Below are 22,498 nucleotides of genomic sequence, written 5' to 3'. Positions count from 1 at the left end.
TGATGTGGTGTAGATGGAGAAGAGGAGGGGACCAAGAACTGAACCTTGAGGAACCCCTGTGGTCAGCTGGTGTGCATTGGATACCTCGCCTCTCCATGCAACCCTGAAGGACCTACCTGTGAGATAGGACTCGAACCAGTGGAGTGAAGTTCCTGTGATGCCCAGTGATGAGAGGCTGGACATAAGGATCTGATGATTCACAGTGTCGAAGACAGCAGACAGATCCAGGAGAATGAGGACTGAAGATTTGGAAGCAGCTTTTGCGATCCGTAGGGCTTCTGTAACCGACAGTAATGCAGTCTCAGTTGAATGCCCTTTCTTGAAGCCAGATTGGTTGACATCCAGCTGGTTGTTTAGAGACAAGAAGGATGTTACTTGGTTGAAAACAGCTCTTTCAAGTGTTTTCGCAATGAATGGTAGGGAGAGAGATAAGTCTGTAATTCTCTAGAAATTATGTGTTTAGTGTTGGTTTTTTAAGCAGTGGAGTTACCCGAGCCTGCTTGAATGCAGTAGGGAAAGTGCCAGTATGGAGGGATGAGTTGATGATGTGTGTGAGTGCTGGTAGAAGTGTGGGAGAGATGGCTTGTAGAAGGTGTGAGGGGATGGGGTCTAGAGGGCAGGTGGTAGGATGACTGGAGAGGAGAAGTGTAGATACTTCTTCCTCGGTTAGCGGAGAAAAGGAGGACAGAGGGTTATTGGCTGTGGAAGGGGTCGGTCTGGGTTCCTGTGTGTGTGGAGCTGAGAACTGACTGCTGATAGTAGTTGTTTTGTTGGTGAAGAAGTTCGCAAAATCATCAGCAGTTAAAGAGGAGGTGGGTGGTGGTGGTGGTGGTGGACAGAGGAGAGAGTTGAATGTCTTGAAGAGTGATTGTGTGTTGGAGGAGCTGTTGATCTTGTTGTAGAAGTATGAAGATTTTGCAGCATGAATATCAACAGAAAAGGAAGAGAGGAGAGATTTATACATACTCAGGTCAGATGTGTCTTTTAATTTGCGCCATTTCCTCTCTGCTGCCCTGAGTTCGGTCCGGTGTTCACGAAGAACCTCAGACAACCAAGGGTTAGAGGGAGTAGTGCGTGCTGACCTGGAGGAGAGAGGGCAGATATTGTCTAGAGAAGAGGTTAGAGTGGAGCATAAGGTATCCGTTGCGCTATTCACATCCAGAGATGAGAATTGTGAGGGTGGGGGAAGAGAAGATGACACGGCAGAGGAAAGATGGGCGGGAGAAAGTGAGCGCAGGTTTCGTCTGAAAGTGACTGGTGGGGGGGTTGGTAATGCAGGGGTCGAGAGTTGTAGATTGAAAGTAATGAGGAAATGATCTGAAACATGGAGAGGTCTCACCAGAATGTTGTCTGTGATGCAGTTGCGTGTGTAGACCAGGTCCAGTTGGTTGCCTGATTTGTGAGTACCTGTGGTGATGAGTCGTTTGAGATCGAAGGAGGCTAGGAGAGAGATGAAGTCTGTTGCATGCGGCTTTTCGAGATGAATGTTGAAGTCACCAAAGACTACAAGTGGGGCGCCGTCCTCAGGGAAAGAGCAGCACATCCAGCTCCTCTACGAAGTTACCCAGCTGACCTGGGGGGGGCGATAAATGACTACGATATGGATCTTATTGGGAGTTGTAAGTGTAATAGCATGATATTCAAATGAGTTGTTGTTGCATAGAGAAGAGAGCGCTGAGTATTTCCAATTGTTAGAAATGAGAAGCCCTGTGCCCCCACCCCTTCCAGACTGGCGAGGGGAGTGAGAGAAAGAGAAATTGCTCGAGAGAGCAGCGGGGTTTGCTGAGTCTTCTGGACGAATCCAGGTCTCAGTCAAGCCCAAGATACTAAGAGTAGAATGAGATGCAAAGGCTGGAATAAAGTCAACTTTATTGACTGCTGACGGAAAGAGAGAGAGGTGTGTATGAGGATGAGAGAATGGGACGCAGATTAGCAGTATTGCGCTGCCTTTTGGGCGTGATGAAAGAGCGTTGCCGAGAGATAACAGGAATGTATTGAAAGCACATGTTGAGTAAGGTGAAAGATAAGATAAAAAGTGGGAAGGGAAAGGGAGGAGGAGATAATTAAGTGCCTTTCTGGTGTCCTTGTTCGGTGGAGTCGCGCAGGTAGAGTCTTAACTCGCGCTTAACTCAGAGTCAGTCAGTTGATTGAACTAACTCATTTCAGCTGCTCTGTAACCAAAAACTCTGAGTTGACTTACCCTGAGATGGGAAACTCTGATTTCAAGTTTTAACTCAGAGTTGGTTGAACCTCCTTTCTGAAACAGGCCCCTGACCTGTAATGCTGCCTGAATCATACGCGTTCATTGGCCAGAGGAGAACTGAGCCTGGTTTCTCCCAAGTTTTTTTTTCTCCCCACATTTACAAGCGACAAAACGCTGTTTATTGTGTCCTCTTTGCTTCACGAGTGTGTGTGTGAGAGAGTAAAACGAGTGTGTGTGAGAGAGAGTGTGTGTGTGAGTGTTTGGGTGAGAGAGAGAGAGAGAGAGAGAGAGAGAGAGAGAGAGTGAGTGAGAGAGAGAGTGAGAGTGTGTGTGTGTGTGTGTGTGTGTGCGCACATGCGTGAGAGTGAGTTTGTGTGTTTATGAATGTGTGTGTGTGTGTGTGTGTGTGTGTGTGTGTGTGTGTGTGTGTGTGTGTGTCTGAGAGTGTGTGTGTGAGTGTTACTGATTAACTGTCACTGTGTGTGTTTTGTAGTGTGGATCATGGAGGAGAGATCTGGATTACAGCAGGACTACACAAATGTACGTCTACACACACATACACTCTCTGTCTCTCTCTCACACACACACACACACACACACACTCTCTGTCTCTCTCTCTAACACATACACACACATGCTGGAATATTTGGGGAAAGTGCACTTCTGATGATCTGTTGTGATATTAGTACGAAGAGTTTTGAAAATGTAATGCCTGTGAAAATTGTGGCAAAGCAATTAAAAAAACGGTAAAAGATCAGACAGTTTCATAATTCCTGATTACAGAAATATTTGTACATAAGAATCCTATCTTTTCTGTTTGGTAACCATGGCGATTTCAGTCAGAACCTCATTCAGGACAAATTATATTTCTTTAGTAATTTATTATCATTGGTTGCTTACAATCCTAAATGAGCGAGTCAGATCTGAAATGAAGACTCAAGATAGAAAGTTTCTGTAGTTCACTGATGTGTTTTCTCTCCATCAGATTCTCATCAGTTCACTCTGGATCCGAACACAGTGAATAAACACCTCCGTCTGTCTGAGGAGAACAGAGAGATTATTAACACTTACACAGTCCAGCCGTATCCTGATCATCCAGACAGATTTGATGAATATAATCCTCAGGTGTTGTGTAGAGAGAGTGTGTGTGGACGCTGTTACTGGCAGATTGAGTGGAGTGGGAGTGTGTGTGTATCAGTGTCATATAAGAGCATCAGCAGGAAGGGATTGGGTCATGAGTGTGGTTTTGGAAATAATGATCAGTCCTGGAGTTTGGACTGCACTCCCTCCAGTTACTCATTCTGGCACAATAACATAAAGACTGATCTCCCTGTAGAGCCCATCAGCAGGAGAACAGGAGTGTGCAGAACAGGAGTGTGTGTGGATCACAGTGCAGGAACTCTGTCTTTCTACAGCGTCTCTGACACAATGAGGCTCATACACACAGTCCAGACCACATTCACACACACACTCTATCCTGGGTTTAGGGTTTATAAAGGATCATCAGTGAAACTGTGTTGATGAATGAGAATAGACTGATGAGAGATTCTACCCATAATGCTTTGAGCTGCATGATAAATCAGTAACAGTGAGATGTTCTAGAGTCTCTTATTGTCTCTTCATTACATTAAAGGGATAGTTCACCCAAAAATGAAAATTCTGTCAGTAATTACTCACCCTCATGTTGTTCCAACCCCGTAAGACCTTCGTTCATCTTCGGAACACAAATTAAGATATTTTTGATAAAATCTGAGAGCTGGATCACTCCTCCATAGACTTCTAAGGGTTTGAAACTTGCTGAAACTTGCTTATTCCACTATTCCAATGAATAGTGGAATAAAGTCGTTATTTTAGCGCACAAAAAGTATTCTCGTCGCTTGATAAACTTAAGATTGAGCTACTGTAGTCACTTGGACTATATTAACGATCTCTTTAATAACTTTTCTGGGCCAGCAAGTTTCAGTCCCTTAGAAGCCTATGGAGGAGTGATCCAGCTCTCAGATTTAATCAAAATTATCTTATCTTATCTTAATTTGTGTGAAGGGCTTACGGGGTTGGAACAACATGAGGTTGAGTAATTACTGACAGAATTTTCATTTTTGGGTGAACAATCCCTTTAAGGCGAGACACGGCAGGCAAAAACATCGTTTTTTTTTCACTGGTCAATTTTGAGATTTTGGGTTATTTGTCTTCAATAACATGTATTCTTTCAGACTTGTGCTGAAAAAAAGTCCAAAATACACATTTAGGTCTTTATTTTACTACACTTTGTCTGTTTGAGTGTGCAGATTTCGTCTAAATTCATCAAAAGTTGGCGTTCTAAATCATCCCGCTGCTCCGCGATCGCTCTCTGTACCCCTTCATCTCGTATACCGTTGGAAAGCTCTCTCTCTTTTGTACAATGCTGTCGGATCCAAATATGGTCATTTCCTGTATATCAGCAACCAATCATGAAAGTAAAACAGGTGATTTAACTCGAAATGCGCAATCTCATTGGCTGATGCCAATTTCTGACAACGTGATTCGTCCAGAATCGTCACGTGACGCGCTTTGACATTTCCGCGGTAGTTCAAAATGTCGAAAGATATGCGTGTAAAATTCTCTCAGAGAAGTCGAAAACAGTTGTCATTAGCTAGAAGACACAAGGGATTACCAACAAAGACAAAAGATGATGAAATGCCATATGGGTCTTCACATTTTTTTTCATGAGAGCCGCACTGATATGGACAAGTCAGTAGGAGAGCCATACGTCGTCCTTTCAGTTTCGGTTCTCAATCGACCAAGTGTTTACATGTTCTCTCAATAAACCACCTCTTTCAATCCGATCGAAATTATTTGTAATATAGCTGACACTTTGAGTTTATAATGGGTTATGTTATAGCCCTACTTATTTTTAATGTTTTTAAGAAATATCTGTAGTGAGTGGCTGCATGATATCGCCGTATTTTTTACAGCCATGCGAGCAACAAATTAAAGCTTGGCGGGCCGCACGAGGCTCGCGAGCCGCGCAATGAGTAACCATAGTGCGTCGATGCGTTACGAAGAAGAGACAGACCCTGACTAAATACAGGCTCAGTGACCACCAACTGGGTCAGACAGAGATGCACTTCCTCCTCCACTGGGAAAAAGTATCTTCACTAAGTGATTTACACCTTGGACAAATAGCCAAAAGAATAAAACTTCCCAAAGTTAGCACCAGAAAAGAAGCTGGAATTTCTCCTAGGAGAGGGTACAGCAGCTCCACTGACAGCTAAATATGTATCTGCCTGAGGGACTGTGATATAATACCGGTATTTAGTTTTTCCACTCCACCTGTGTGATGGACTGTTGATGTGTTGTTTGGATGTTATGATCAGTGATGGAAGAAGCAATAATGAGTTTTGGATGTTAAACAGTGTGATAGATGGATTTTACTTGGACCTAAAGCATATTTTGTCTGTAATTCATGGCTTTCAATAGAAATTAGTGGAATTTTGCCATAAAAATCTTTAAAGGCCGTTTTCTCAAAATGAGTTTTTTCTTGCACTCCTAGTGACGATTTTCCGCTTCTGTAGCACCTACATGCACCAAACTTTACAGTCGTATTCCTAACTATATTGTGAAGGTTTGTTCAGAGGGATTTGTTGATATATCATTCTTGGCCTGATTTATATGACACTTTATGCCTAAAAATAGGGCGGAAATCAATTTAAGGCTATTGCCAGTATTTTCTCATTTACAGGGTAACAAAAGGGGATATTCATAATCCCCTCTGAACAAGTCTTTTCATTGAATATATCAACAAAATGCAAAAATAATTTTGAACCTTGTTTTTTTCAATGGTCAGATTCGTCACTTCAAAATATATGCAAATTAGTGCATATTTAATTAGATATAGCCTCATTAGCATATTTAAAAATAAAATTACAAAAAAATTGCAATGCAATTTTTTCTCCTATTCATGTGAGTAATCAACTGGTAAAGTTTGATGGTGATATCTGTAAGTTAACAATTTTACCCTATTCACCTGTAGTGTCTCGCCTTAATAACACAGCTGAACTTCTGTCAGTGAAATAAAGAGAAACAGACAATGACACACAGAGAAGAGAGAGGAAATATGAGACACAATGAGATTCACTGAAACATGTCTGGATGATACGAGCAAAACTAGACTTTCAACTCTAAACTCTTTTTTTTTTATGTTTTAAGATGTTTTATCTGAACTTCTCGGATCTGTTCAAAACATGATTCCTCTGCTTTGGGTTATGTCTGTATTATTAAAGACGCTTCTGTTGTAATATATTGTATACTGTACTAAACCTGTTAGTGGGGGTTTCTGGATTGATCTTTATCTTTTTATTATTATCTTTGTTTTATTTTTGATGTGTGATTGTTTATTAATTTTACTTTTCTGATTGTTTGTCTCTCCGTTGTTGTTAAAATTCAATAAATAAATCATAAAACAGAGACATTTAAAGATGATGTCAGAAGACAAAGATGTTAATTTGTTGATGTTTTTTCAGTCATGTATGTAGTGATCATTTGATTTCCTGCTCAGCTACCGTTCGGATGCTCTTGCTTACCGCCCCGTGCTTTGCTCTATTGCTTTTATATTTTATCTCCTATATTTTAATATTTTATTTCCTTTTATCACCTAATTTTAACTTCAGCAAATCAGCACAGTGCTCAAACGACAAAGTTGGGATTACTACAAAAACACAGAATTATTTTACCCGACCAGCTTACATTCTGGGGAAAGGAAAACACAACTGCCTACACTCATAAGGATAAGAGAGAAAATGCCTCTTCTGGTTCAAGAATCTACTTACTGCACTAACTGCCACAGACTTTTACAAAGGATTGCAGTTCTAGAAACAAAGTTACTTACGGGACCACCAAACCAGACGGAAGACACAACAGAGCCTCGTCATGCATATAGCCGGTGAGTCCCATGAAACTAGTGCTCCTCGACAGGTAGAGAAACAAGCCGATCGACTTAAAAATCAATGGCACAAACAGGGAGCGAGACCCAAAGGCACTCGAGACATCAGATTGTCACAAGCATCACATATTGCCGCAGTAGCATCCTCTACCCCAGATACAGCTCTGACAAGGATTGCAAACACTGGTCTCCTACCACCGCCTATACATCTTGAGAACAGATTTGCCCACCACCCAAACAAACTTGGTTCAAGAGTGCTAAAGGACAATATCTACTTCTCCCTCAATCATCCTTCAGCAGTGTGTGCCAATCCACGGCACACACACACCTGGACACAGTATGAATGACCACAGGACTTCACTTCAGCAGCAAAATGGACATGCAGTTGACATATCACGCAAGGACAATGATAACACCACTCCGCCACAACAACCTCTGCTCACGGTCACAATCTCAGCTGAGCCCTGCCCACAGAGCTCACCACAGACAGACATATTAGAACTGCTCCAAGATTCAGCACCCAAGGACGACTTCCTGGAAAACAGCCAGGGAAGCCAGGACAGCATATCACAGCCTCCGATAACACCAGTGCAACAGCCCATCTCTCCAGACACGTTATCCCTCTCTCCAGCATCTTCACTTCTGTGCTTCTCACAGAAAATGGAAGAACTGTTGTATGCTGGAACCAAATCCACTCTTTTGCTGCAAGGCCCCAGATATCAACTAAAAAACGGCAGGCACTGCAACCACCAAAGCCTGCGCGCCGAGCTCGCCCTCCCCCTCCTGTGAGAGCTCTTCGGCCTCTGCCACAACGCCAGGCCCCACACCCTCCTCCATCTGCTCGAGGTGAACCAAAAACAACTGATACCAGCTCTCAGTGATATGTGTAGGGTCCCCGCTATGATAACAGTAACTTTCTCAAATGTTTACAGAACAAGCGGGAACCCAGTGTGCCTGTATCTTTCTCTATTGCTGTTCTATTACAAGACAGAAAGTCTAAGGCCTTCAATAGCCATACAGCAAACCCAACTAATCTGGTGCCTATTACACGTCAAACTAAGAATTCTGTGTGGACAAAAAGTGAGACTGTTAAGTTAGCACTTTTAAACATCCGCTCACTTAAAAATAAATCACTTCTAGTCAACGACTTAATTACCACAAACAACCTGGATTTTATGCTTCTAAATGAAACCTGGCTAGAAGACAGCTGCAGTGCAACAGTCCTCAATGAAACATCCCCTCCTAACTTTACTTTTATGAGTGTCTGCAGAGCTGTTAAGAGAGGTGGGGGTCTAGCTGCTCTTTTTAAAGATATCTATCAATATAAGCAAATATCATTTGGGAATTACCCGTCTTTCGAATATCTGGGTATTGTGTTAAAAGGTGCCTCCAAAATACTCTCCAGCCTTTGCTGAGCACTTTACAGAACTGTTATCAACAATTACCTCAGAGTTTGACTGTTTTGCCATTGCTGGAGATTTTAATATTCACATAGATAATGCAGAAACCAATATGGCAAAAGAAATCAAACCTGTTTTAAAAACTTTTGATCTGACTCAGCATGTACATGGACCCACACACAATCGTGGACACACTCTAGATTTACTTATCAGTAAGGGTCTAAACATTTCATCGATTGTTATTAAGGATGTAGCACTGTCTGATCATTTCTGTATTTTCTTTGATATATTGATCTCTCCTGCCACTGAAGCTAGATCTGTGTCTGTCAAGAAGAGATGCTTAAATGAGAACACTAGTGTACTATTTATGAAGGCTATATCCTTAACACCAAGCATAGCTGCAGACTCTGTTGATTTTCTCCTTGATTTTTTTAGCTCAAAAGTTAAAAGTGTAATTGATGATATTGCTCCTGTGAAAGTCAGAAAGAAGAGTGGCAGACTAAAAGCACCTTGGAGAAACTCAACAGCAGTGCAAAATATGAAAAGACAAAGCAGAAAAGCAGAGCGCATGTGGCGGAAGACAAAACTTTTTATATTTTATAACATCTACAAAGACAGCATCCATGCTTTCAATATGGAACTAGGCAAAGCTAGACAGACTTTATTCTCAAATATTATAAACAGCAATTTAAACAACACACGCACTCTTTTTGCTACTGTAGAGAGTCTAACAAACCCCCCAAGCCAGCAAGTGCTGGGGTCAGACAGATCAGACCACCTGAGAAAGTAGTAACTTTGTCTGATTTCAAAGAAATTGATGGAAACATTTAGGAAGAAACCGTACAGAACCTTAAAAGCTTGATGGTGTTTTAAGCCCCCAATGGCTCCTTAAAGGCAGCTAACCCTACCCTCAACCTTAAACCTACCTATCCCCTCGCTGCCTGGAAGGCGCCGTTGGGGGCTTAAAACACCAAACACCACCTTAAAACATCAACCTGCGCTCTTGACACACTTCCCACATCTTTTTTCAAAAGTGTGTTAAACAGTTTAGAAGCAGATCTTCTAGAAGTGGTAAATGCCTCACTTCTCTCTGAAAAGTGCAGTTGTCAAGCCCCTCCTGAAAAAGAGCAATCTGGATAAGACCATATTAAGCAACTATAGACCGATCTCAAATCTTCCTTTCATAGGCAAGATCATTGAAAAAGTTGTTTTCAATCAGCTGAACAAATTCTTAAGCTCGAATAGAACATAGAGCAGAATTTACGTATAAAGAAAAGGACAACTTTTATGATGTAGGCCGAAAATGAGCTTCGGCTTTGAAAAGACCAGCAGCCGCCACTGAGTCAGACATATGAAATATTCTCAACAAATAAAACCATATATTAGCATATTAATAACTTATTGAGGCTGATAAAATATAGCCTATTTACCTAATATGTAGGGCATAATCTACCATAAATCTTAAGAGAATTATTTGTGATGTTTTTGACAACCCAGCTATAGTGAGTTATTTCAGGCTTGACTGAGACCGTTTCATTTCACAACCAGTAGATCTCACCAAAACATAAATCCTGCGGGCGCTTTCAATAACTCAGTCCACCAGAGCTCTCCAGAGCTTTCTCATGCTGGCTGCGGTCACAAGTCTCAGTCAGTCCCTCTCTGCCACTTCTCATCTCCCAGGTGGCATTTATGGTCTCTCCACGCCAATTACTGAAACAAGACACAGGTGTTTGCGCTTGACCCACTTACACTGTGCTTTTCTCCCGATTCTCTCTCCCGTCACAGACCTCGCTGAACCAAGGTGAACGTGATTTCATCAAGTACCACATCTTTGTTGATCCTGGAACAACTTTCCAATCAACCAATCAGATTTGAGGGACAAGTTTACAGTTTATGTCAAGTTTAGGCTTAGAACCAGGGTTAGGTGCTTCAACATCAGTGTTATTCACCTATCATTTCCCTCTGATTTTAGGGGAAAGTTATATGGGTATGGTTAGGTTTAGTGGTAAGGATAGGGTAAGGACTAATTTTTGGGACAGGAATGTTATTCCAGGATCAACAAAATATGTTGATCCAGGAACATGTCTTGGCAAAAACATGGTGACCCTGAACCATGCCCACCCGCCACACTCTTATATAAAAAAAAGATGAATGTACACATTATCAAGTTACATAATATGTTATACGAATCATGGTCAAATCAAACCAACAGCTCTGAATGTAAATCATTATTGTATGCGATTTGGGGTAAATCAAAATGGCTCAATAAAATAAGAAATCCTCTGAATTGCAGCTTTGACAGCAAAGAACCGAATGTGTGTGGCATTATAAGCAGATTATGTATTAAAAGTGACACCAGGCCAGTGACATTCAATGCTTCTAATTACACATTTATTGCATCCTTTTTTAACAGGTAAGCTGCCATGGCGACTGGGAAGACTTTCCTCACTATCCTTTATCTGCTTATATACAGCTGTTTCTGCACAGCTGGCATTAAAGTCTCACAAAGTCAATCAAGTGGAGAAGGGCTTGACAATTTCTAAAGAATTTCTCCAATGTCTCAATGATGTGGGTGAATTTATAAAAAGAAAAAACCTGGAAGATACAACACCTGAATCACTCGTCAAAGTCCTCAAAGTCTTTGGTTCTCTTGGCAAAGTTGCAGCAAGTTTTGGCTTTATAGGGGCATTAATTAGCTTCATCTTCGCATTCATTCCACAATCGGATCCAAAGTTTGAGTTCATGAAGGAACAATTTGCAGAGGTCAACCGTAAACTCGACTCGCTCTCCCTTCAAATTTCAACCCTGCAAACAGAAATGAAATGGACAAGCTATGCAAGCAGCTATGGCAAAGATGAGAACGTGATCAAGAACTCCTGGGCCAAGTTAACAGAATTCATAAAGAGTGTTCCTCTTGCCTCCACACAGGAAGAGAAGACCAGACTGGCTGAGAGGTTCTAATTTTTACATCACTGAGAACAATCCTGCCAGCTTGAATAAGAATCTCTTACAGCTCATCATTGAGAAATCTAATGGTGATTTTGATGTCCTGGTGCAATACTCCTCCTACTTCACCACTCTGATGGTTTCAGGACTAAAGTTAAATGTGTTTTATTACAAACTAAAGGGCTATGATGGTGAAGTAAAGGCACAAGAAGCAGTCACACAACTGTCCAACACTTTATCAGCCATACAGGATGCCTTGATTGAGTGTGCTGATGACTTTGATAAATGGGCTCTTAAGGACGCTGTGAAACTTAGCAGTCAACCATTCTCAGATACTGAAATGCTTGCTGCAGATATTAAGAATCATTTGGAGAGCAAGTTCCACTGGTTCAAATGGATAGTAATTGGCCACTCAAACGATGCTGAAAATGAGTTTACCTTTGGCCAGTCAATCAACTTTAATGCTCAAAAAAAGACATCAGTTCACATAATTCATCAAGAAAATGGCACAGCTGTTGATCAAAACACTAACGCCGGTTTCACACTGCATGCATTAGCAGAGCGTAAGCAGCGCAGGAGCAGTGCATATGTTGAGCGGAAGCAGGACACGCGCGTTTTGCTTTCACACTGGCAGCGTTTGACACGCGAAACTGAACCGCGGCGTGTGTAGCTACAGACAGAGTAACCTACTCTATAATGGGTAAGTTGGCATTGCTTTATTTCGTTTTCAAATATATTTAAGAGAACATACTTGTCAAGAAGCTTATTTTATTAATTGATATATTATAGCGTAACTTTTGGTTCATCTTTGTTTTTGTTGACTTTGTTTACCGTGTAGTGCGAGTTGTTGATAGAAGGAAGGCCATTGCGTTGTATTTGCTATTAAGAAGACTACGGAAAAGACGCAGACTTTGGGTTCACTCCATGAACTGACGAAGGAGAGAATATGGTGCATATTACCATCTTGTCGCTGAACTTCGCCTTGACCGTGACCGCCACCTAAACTACTTCAGGATGAATGCAGAGCAAATGGATAACATTCGTTCCCTGATTGGAGGCCAACTAACAAGGCAAACAACAAACTACAGGCAGTCTATTGAACCCAAGCAGCGACTTGCAGTTACACTGAGGTAAATATTAGGCCATTGTATGTATTTTTAAATATTAATGAATAAATGTAGCCTATTTTGCTTCAATTAAGTTAAAATATGTATTGCACTGGTTTCATGCTTCAAATAAATAACTTTGACTTGGGTAAATCAACTAAAAAAAGGTTTATTAAGTATATTGAACTAATATTTCAACAAAGTCATGCATAAAATTATTATGAACATAGGCTACATGCTTAACAACATGAACAATACAAAAAATAATAATTGAAACTGCTAAACTATTTACAACCAATGGTTGGATTAAGTAAAAAAAATAAATAAACTTTTGGATTGCTAAACTGTAGTACTACAGTCGATGGTAAGTGCTGGAATGTTGTTCAGGCATGGTGGACATTGGCGAAGGAGTGACTTGGTGGGGGTGATGGTGGGTTTGTTCCTCATGGTAGGTGGGTGTGGGGTGAATAGGCTGAAATCCAGATTGTGGGTGCTGGCTTCCTCTGATAGGGAACACTGTGTGTGATGCTGTCGCTTGTTGCCTCTGAACCTCATCTTCTAACTCCAGGTCAGCCAGGTAGGTCATTATGTGTATTTGTGCCCTGGAACGGTTTCTGGGAAGCAACCGATTCAGTTTCGGAATTAAACTGAGGGCAAAATAATACATTTCATCCTCCTGTGTGGGGACATTTGGTGGTACAGGTGTAGTGGGTTGTGTTATTATGTCCAATAACTGTTGCTCTGTTGTATTTGGGGAAACCGTTCTTCTCCGCTTCTGTCTGTATTGTTGAAGGGTGGGGGTAGGGGTGTCAGCTCTGTGAGTTGTTATTTGTGGTGTGGAGGTGCTAGGCAGTGGTGTGGGGGTAACCGATCTTTCATCTGCCAGTAAGGGTGCTGCAGGCCTCTGTATGGCAGGAAGGGCACTGAAAGGTGTAGTGAGTTCTGAAAATTCTGGCTCCACTTCCTCCTCTGCAACGGTCATGTCCAGAGGTTCCAGCTCACTCTGCAAAGTGTGTCTGGAACTGCAATTAAATTAATTAATATATTATATAAATATATGGCCCCAACACACAAGTATTGTTGTACATTACACACAATTAATAATATTCTCATAATATACTCATGCTCAGTGAAATACTATTTAGTACTAATTGTCTATAAAAGAAAATAAGACACTAAATAGCAAGGTAAAACATAAGGTCAACAACAATGGCATACTAACCTTCTAGGCTGCATGTGTGGCAACAGAAATGACATTACTCTGTCATACTTCCATTCCCTGACTGTGCCACCTGCAGAACCACTGGGCACAAATTTTTTTTTGCTTTTTGTTTCTGACAAAAGCATCTCTTAACAACTTCCATCTTCGCCTGCATTCACTCACTGTAAAATACATTAAAAATATGTATTACATATGTAAATGTAGCCATATATATATATATATATATATATATATATATAAATAATGCAGAAACAATAAAACAATGTTATATTTGTTTGGTTTTAACAGATTTCTGGGAACTGGAGAGAGCTTCACCAGCCTGGCCTTCCAGTACCGTCTAGGCATAAGCACTGTTGCTGAGTCTGTCCACATGACCTGTCAAGCAATTGAGCAGCAGATGATGGCATCACAGTTCCCTAGACCAACAGAGGACATGTGGAGAGCCATAGCGTCCACATTTTGGGAAAAATGGAACTTCCCAAACTGCCTGGGTGCTATTGATGGGAAACATGTTACCATTGTGTCACCTGCACATTCTGGTAGCTTGTTTTTTAATTACAAGAAGACTTTTTCTATAGTTCTTCTAGCACTAGCAGATGCAGACTACAGGTTTACGTTTGTCCAGGTAGGAGACTTCGGCAGAACAAGCGATGGTGGAGTGTTTAGTAGCTCTGCTCTTGGAAGAGCCATGGAGGCCAAAGGTTTGTCTGTCCCTGCAGACTTCCCTTTACCAGGATCTGGTGTACAGGGCCCAATGCCATACACCATGGTGGGTGATTCTGCATTCCCACTAAAAACATATCTGATGAGACCTTTTCCAGGGAACAGAATCCCACGATGGAGACAAATGTTCAATTACAGACTGTCACGGGCAAGGATGGTGGTGGAATGTGCTTTTGGCATTCTGTCATCCAGGTGGAGGGTACTCCATACAAGAATTAATGTGAAGCCAGAGAATGCAGACTCTATAGTCACGGCAGCCTGCATCCTTCACAACTACCTGACAAACCCATCAGAAAATCAGAGGTGGGTGGAAGAGGCAGAAGAAAGGGGGGACGTCCTACCACCTGTTAGAAACATGGGTGGAAATAGGGGATGCAGAGAAGCTTACGATGTGAGTGAAAAGCTTTGCACATTTTTCTGCTAAATTGAGGGTAGAGTGTCCTGGCAAGACAACATGGTCTAGGGCAGTGGTTCTCAAACCTGTCCTGGCGTACCCCCAACACTGCAAGTTTTCTTTGTCACCCTAATCAAACACACCTGATTCAACTCATCAGCTCATTATAACATGGGCGAATGAGCTGATGAGTTGAATCAGGTGTGTTTTATTAGGGAGACAAAGAAAACGTGCAGTGTTGGGGGTACGCCAGGACAGGTTTGAGAACCACTGGTCTAGGGTTTAAGACAAAAAATTCATCACTGTAAAAATTCTAGATATTGAAGATATATAAGTTATATCTAGATATATAAGTTAATAGCCTAACTTACTGCTCAACTTGAAAACTGCAGTTACTTGAATTAATTTCTGCTTCTCTTGTTTATGTGTGCTTACTGTGTGCAAATTGTAAATAAATGCTTCATTTAATAAATTTGTTGTTTCTTGGAGAAAGTTTTTTTCATTTAAACTTACCATCTGCACCAAGAGCCACTGCAACTTCCTCCCATGCCTTTTCCTTTGCCTGTGAGTCTTTATAAAGTATGTTTCTTGGATCATAAATAATTGAAAGTTTCTCAACCTCCACAATGAGACGAGTGTCGTCCATTGTTATATTTTCAGGTGCACTCGACCACACCTGTGACACCATGTGCTTTTATTTGATTGTCAGCATGACATCCTTATGGCAATGTGTGTGTATATATATATATATATATATATATATATGTGTGTGTGTGTGTATATATGTATGTATGTGTGTGTGTATATACATAAATATATTAAATTAATATGTAAACTGGCAGTATACATCGATTAAACTTGTTTTTGTAGATTGGCCAACAATTTTGTTTTGGACATTTATTTTTAAATTGATGAAGGTAATTTGATTGACCGTTTAAAACACAAGAGATCTCATCAATGTCCTTTTTGGGTGAAACTGCTGTGTGTTTTGGCCATTAAAATTGCATGGTCACTTTAATTCAGCGTAAGCGGCGCAGCAAAAATAGACCAGACGCCGAAACTATCGCGGCACTGCTGTTCCTGCTCTGCTCCTGCTACGCGCTGCCGCGCCGCCTCTGCGTGCGGTGTGAATGCACTCATTGATTAACATGGACGCCGAAAAAAATACACGCTGCTCACGTGCCGCTGACGCTTGCGGTGTGAAACCGGCGTAAGGGCAATATTAAAACCAGTTTGCAAAAAGAAATGGCAAGTTTGAAATTTACCCTGCAGTGTGTAACAATGAAGGAAGGGCTGCTCCACAGGTTCGGTGCTAAAGTTACCAGCCAAATACAGTTTCTTCATGCTGTTACAAAACCATCAGATTATGCACAGACAGATGTAGCGGATATTGAGCTGAACTGTCAATTTGTTTATTTGCCCACCAGAGACTTTAAAATCTTCCTCAGAGGAAATATTGTGGTAAAGGCTCCCTGTTCAGATGTGAATTGTAAAAATGGAGAATGTAAACTCATCAAGGACACCACACAAGGATTCTGTAAGTGCCAAAAGATGTTCCACGGTCCGGCGTGTGAGGAAAACATCCAAAATATGATTGACTATGCCGCTCTCGAAGGTGAAATTGATGGTATGATCTATCAACCAGTCCAGGACTCACAAAGTCAGTCTGGTGAGCCAGTAGAGTGCACAAAATACTACAGTGATCAGATTGATTATTTTGTGCGCTACATGTTTGCTCTTGAAAAGGAAGCTGTTTTAGCTTGGTCGAAATATCTACTGGTCACTGGAAAATCAGAGAACATTGATTTACTCGAGAAGTTTTTTCAGGATTACTGTATGTCTCACAGCAGTGGAGACTCTTCAATAAAAATGGATGTGGCCCTCTAAAGGCCGGGGATCTTCAGAACAGCCACTGCAAGAAGCTCTACCACAGCACAGCCCAGCAGCAGGTGAAACTGAAATGTGGTGGATCATACAAGCCCTTCCCCGAGATCGTGGTGTGTTCTGGAGGACAGTGGAGTGCCTCACCTGTGAGCTACGAGGAGCAGGTAAACGGGAGAGTCGAGTGCTTTTCTGGAGGTAGAACCACTTTGTGTATGGCCACGTGTTCATCTGGCTGGGGCTCTGCCACACACCCTGGCACAGAATGGTACGATTGCTTACAGCCGCCCTGTCCATCCTTCATACCACACAAGTGTAACGGCTGCACAAAAGACAGCGTTTGTAAGGACAATGAGGTCTGCACTGAATACCTTGTAGGCCGCTGTACGTGAGCTGTATCGTTCAGTTTCGTTCCGACAAACGGGGCACTACTTTTTCTTTTGCTCAATATGTTCAATGTTAATAAAAGGTATCCAAGCAAAAAGTTCTCCACGCATTATCCTGCAGTTAATGAGAAAAGTGTAATTTATTGGCGCACTATATTGACTGCGTATTGAGACATATAAAACTGTTGAGCTAGATTTTCAACCAATCAGCATCGAAAATGTAAGTAGGTCAGAGCCGAAATCAAGCCAATATCACTACGCACATGTAAACATGGAGGAGGACGTAAGCAGCGCATCTTCATCTGATAGCGGCGATCAAGCTCGATTAACACCCGTAAAGTGTATTCTTATGCCCGCGCGTTTTGCTCGGTTTTTTTTTTTAGCAATGAAAAATAAACAAAATGCTCTTTCATTTTCGTGTAATACATCAATCGATCCTGTTCAGTTTCAATTTTTTTTCTGTATACTCACAATAAAAATAAAGTGTTTTGCTTTTTGACAAATAAAGAAAAATGAACATGATGCGATTTCTGCCTTCTCTCTGTCAGTAAACTCCCATTTGAAACGCGTTTCGAAAATGATCTATAACTCCGCGAAAATTCAGTCAAACAGGCAAACAGACCCACGGGCATAAAGCTTGAGATCGCATCTTTTAAATAAAGTAATTTATATAAAAAACAAATATTATCAGCTTCTGTAATCTGTATAAAAAGAGAGCGATTCCAGTCGAGCTCATTACGAGTTCATTCAAAAGTAATTTGACCACTCCCCGGAGAGCGCGTGCTATTCAAATGCAAATTCTGAGAACCATTTCAGTCTGTGAAACGCCCCCACATCAGCTGTAAACAAAGCGCGTCGCAATCGAGTGAGGCATAATATAGCCTACCTTATGGAGAAAAGTTTCCTCAGAACAGTGCTGATATGAGGAGCAATATCTCCTGATATGAGGAGCAGATCCCGCTGAGGAGTGAGGTAGGCTGTTTTCTTTTCTCAAGTGTTGATGTGGAATAACGTTATGGAATAACGTTAGTGTAGGCCTATGCAAACTGCAAAAAGATGAATCGCATTTCTATAATATGACTCGCCTTTCTGTGAGATGAATGAAGGGTACATATTTGTAAAGACTGTTTAGCCTAAATATGAATCGCGCGTCTGTGTGTGAAAGAATAAACTGCTTTTCTATAGCCTACTGAGATGAGTAAAAATCGACTGAAATATGTTGAAATAAAATGTATTTGTAAAAGCAACGTATTAAACTTAACATTTAACATTAACATTTATAGGCTATGCCCTAATATTTCATAAAAACAACGTTACAGTCAGGCAAAGTATGAAAGACAACATTTTGTTGACTAGATTTGGGTACAGTTTTTACTGTAGAATATACTGTCACATCAAATAAGCTTTTGTTTAGCAATTTCTGCAATCTATATATATATATAAAATACTATTTTTGTCAAAAATAAAGTCATAGACTAAGATGTTAGATGTTCCAATGTTGGCTATATTCAAACTAATGAATACATATGATAAAATGTAGGCCTATAATCTTTCTTTTTTTTTTTACAAAGAAAGAGTACACTTGAAATATTGTTGAAATTGTAATTATTGTTGTAATTGTAACCTTTTTAATAAAATAGCAAAACATATTTACAAGATAGATGTAAGCAAAATCTTAAATGGTCAATATAAGTCTTCTTCAAAATATATCTTTTGTCCTTGCATTGTGGCTCAGTCAGTAGCTGCGTTTACATGGACACTTATAATCGGATTGACAGCTCAATCGGACTAAAAAACCTTCATGTAAACACCTTAATCGATCCGATTGAGCTCGATCCGAATGAAATTTTGATCGGATTGAAAGGGGTGGTTTATCCCTTTTGTAATCCGATCGAGAGAACATGTAAACACTTGATCGGATTGAAAACCGAAACTGAAAGGACTGCGCATGTGCAATGACGTTAACTAGCGTAATGACGTATAACGCGCGGAACGAGCTGTTCTTCCTGTTGAATAAAGTGTCATATTAATAAGTTTCCCGTCATTCTAAAATTCTCATTTCACTCGCGCGTCTGTGAAGTGAAGCAGGACAACGTCCCACCAGTCCTTGTTTTGGATTCTCATCCACAGACGACTGGTTTTGACCGCGGGGAGGGGCATTTTTACTGCGTGATCAATAAGCAGCACGGCAAAACGGTTAATATGCTCTAAATTTTGACCAGAGACGAATTACGTCTGCTTTTTAAAACAAATAAAGAACCAATAGAGGAGAATATTTATGCGCAAAAAGCGGGAAACTCTGTATATTCGTGCAGTGTGCGCATGTCAAAACATCAGATCCGATTTGAAACTTTTGACATATAAACGCGCACATCAACCCGATTACTTTATTTATCAATCATGTAAACACCTTGTTCGGATTCATCAATCGGATTGATTTTATTACGATTGTGTCCATGTAAACGTAGCTACTGTCACACCTGAAAGAATGGCTAATTATGCAGAGTCATTATGCAGAGTTGGTGGGACATTGTAATCTCAGGTGTAAACTACTCCTCCTTCACGCCCCCTCGCATATTGGCTTTCCAAGCAAAACCTGTTTTACACTATTTAAATCAATGTATTTTTTTTTGTGAACGATAAAGCAAGACTATTTTCACATAATTTTGAAGCCAGAACTCGAAGAGACAACATCCATTAGTCAAAAGTCTTGTGGGCACATATTTTGTATGAGTTTTGTGGTCTTATTTCAGCAACTTTCATTTTTATTTTTTTAAATAACTACGCATAAACATTATTCTCTTAAAAATACAAACATCTACATACATGTTGCTCGCATATTATGGTAGGCCTGTTTGTGCTATATAGAGTGAATTTACACCTTTGCCATTAACATGTTTATAAATAACTGAAAAAAGCACAAATGTCAGGGCATTTTAGAACATCTCAAGGGCCCCAAAAACACCTTGGTCCCCAGAGGGTTAATATAAATAAATCAAAATTAAATCTTGTTTACAATAATCATTCCTGTGAATATGTACATGTAGTGCAGTTACTGCTCGTGTATTTAAATTAACAATTCACCATTAAATGTGTTATTTTTAAAAGTGTTTTTTTTTATATACTTTTGAGTTTAACCCTCTGGGGTCTGAGCTGTTTTCTGGGCCCTGGAGGTGTTCTGACATGCTCTGACATTTGTGCTTATTTCTGTTACTTGTGACATTTTCATGGCTAAAGTCTAATTACACTGTATTCAGCACAAACTCTGCTACAATAATATATCAGCAGCATGTGTGTAAAAGTTTGTTGTTTTGAGATAATGACATTTATGCGTGGTTTGTGAAAATACAAAAAAAAAATTCTCACTGAAATAAGGTCATGAAACCCATACTGATTATTTCTTCACAAGACTTTTGAAAATTGTATGACGTAGCCTAGAATATTTGCTCTAAAACTATGTGAAAATCACCCTGACTGCTCATTCAGATAAGACAATATATTGATTTAAAATTTTTTAAAAAGCTTTATGCGGGAGCTCATTAATATGTAAGCTTTTCACACCTGAGAAAGACAAAGACCCTCCCCTAACGGCCCTATTAGGAGCTTATCAGGCCCTATCATTCTGAGCAACCTTGCACAAAGAATGAGGAGATTTAAAAAAGAATGGCTTTTAGATTTTTTGGATTTATTTACAACACAACATAATCCAAAGATACACAACAAATGACAAAAAAGCACTCATTGAAAACAATGATCCAAAGACAGAGACCTTTGTGCCATTCCTAAAAACATTGAACATACCTTTCATTTCCAAGGTGTTTGATTTTCACTTTACCATGTTCATGTACAGAGACTCATGGGAATGTTGAAGTCAGCAGGACTCAGTGGCATCTGGGCCCTGAAAAAAAAAAAAAAGTGAACATACTGATATCAAGAGAAAGGCCTTCACGATTTTGGGAATAAATTTTAGATTTTTCTGGTTAAAATTGCTTTTTAAAATTCACAGAATACACACACACACACACACACATAAATGTTTCCAACAATATATAATATAATGAACACCAGGTTTGTTGTGCCTTGTAGGCATAGGCTATGCACAGTGCTGCATAAAATAATAATAACAATAACCTATAGCAGCCTATAAATAGGGATGCACCGAAATGAAAATTCTTGGCCGAAACCGAAAACCGAAAAAGAGGAAACCAAGGCCGAAAACCGAAAACCGAAACACCGAAAGAAATTATGCCAATTATTGTTAGTACCATTGCATTTATGGCTATGACTGTGTACTAAGTTTACTAAAATCAAGGCATTGCAATTGCATAAATTAATATTAAAGTTTCAAAGAATAAATCCATTAAAATTTTATGCAAATATTTATTTAGCATTTGCAAAGTATAAAATTAAATGTTTAACTTGACCCCACTCATGTGTACATTAAATAATAATGTAAAAGCCTATATTGGCCTGGAGAAAGGTTTAAAAATGAAATGTTCTCTCATAAAAACAAAGTGCATTTAGGTCAATACTGCCATATCCCAAAATAATATCTGCAGTTATATGCTCATGGACGTGAGTTGCAAAAACCATAAACAGCTCAGGTAAACCTCTGAGAAATGACGGCTGCTCTGCACACACACGCAAAGGTCTCTCGCTCCCTCTCTCTGCCGCGCGCGCTACGTATGCGCGCTCATGCTCGCTCGCGATTCCGGGAGATTTAAACTAATTTGCGGGCATTAGGGAGCCGGTATCAATACGCGGGAGACTCCCGGAACTTCCGGAAGACTTGGGATGTCTGTGTTTTGAAAATCGCTGTCCGTGGGTCACTCTTAGATATATTTAAATACGTCCACACCGCAGATATGTAATGTTGCTTCAGACAAGCACGTGCAGGTCGCGGTGTCTGCTGTTTGCGTCATCACAACATTTCGGCCGTATTGTTTCGGTGATAAAAGTCTTTCGGCCGAAAACCGAAAATGCACTTTTGGGCCATTTTCGGCCGAAAATTTTCGGTGGCCGAATATTCGGTGCATCCCTACCTATAAATCTTCCAAAAGATTTCAGTAACAACTACACTAGAGAAAAATATATTGATTATCATATGTTACTTCAAATGTTTCCATTCGTTATGATGATATGAAATGAGATAATAGTAAAAACATTAAGCCATTTGGTGCGTTTTGCTTTTCAAACGCGATCGCGATCCAAAATATGATACATTCAAACGTGATTGCGCTTCAATATAAAACATTATGGTTACCATATACATATCTACATTTGAGCAGATATCCACAAACACAGTAACAGTAAACA

At 40.3% G+C, this 22,498-nt stretch overlaps 2 protein-coding genes and 1 pseudogene across 9 annotated transcripts in view; all 3 read left to right on the top strand.

Moving 5' to 3' along the window:
- LOC311289206 (NACHT, LRR and PYD domains-containing protein 3-like) overlaps positions 1 to 3,726 on the top strand; it is a 216,782-nt gene extending 213,056 nt beyond the window's left edge. For all 7 annotated transcript variants that reach the window (XM_084407022.1, XM_084407019.1, XM_084407023.1 and 4 more), the window contains 2 exons: positions 2,697 to 2,743; positions 3,189 to 3,726. In XM_084407022.1, the coding sequence (XP_084263148.1) occupies positions 2,697 to 2,743; positions 3,189 to 3,724 (583 nt within the window). In that variant the 3' untranslated portion in view covers positions 3,725 to 3,726. The remainder of the gene's footprint in view (positions 1 to 2,696; positions 2,744 to 3,188) is intronic.
- Positions 1 to 3,801, top strand: part of LOC311289216 (tripartite motif-containing protein 16-like) — a 696,468-nt gene extending 692,667 nt beyond the window's left edge. Inside the window, exon 7 of the mRNA XM_084407039.1 lies at positions 3,711 to 3,801. Within this exon, the coding sequence (XP_084263165.1) occupies positions 3,711 to 3,713 (3 nt within the window). The 3' untranslated portion in view covers positions 3,714 to 3,801. The remainder of the gene's footprint in view (positions 1 to 3,710) is intronic.
- Positions 3,802 to 10,947: 7,146 nt separating this feature from the next.
- On the top strand, positions 10,948 to 12,140 carry LOC311289833 (cephalotoxin-like protein; annotated as a pseudogene). The gene has a single exon. The product of its transcript is annotated as a cephalotoxin-like protein (transcript).
- Positions 12,141 to 22,498: the final 10,358 nt, after the last annotated feature.

Source organism: Rutilus rutilus (genome assembly GCF_951802725.1).
Source record: "Rutilus rutilus genome assembly, chromosome: 4".
Taxonomy (NCBI): domain Eukaryota; kingdom Metazoa; phylum Chordata; class Actinopteri; order Cypriniformes; family Leuciscidae; genus Rutilus; species Rutilus rutilus.
Note: the sequence above shows the minus strand (reverse complement) of the source record. Positions and strands in the feature narration are given on the sequence as shown.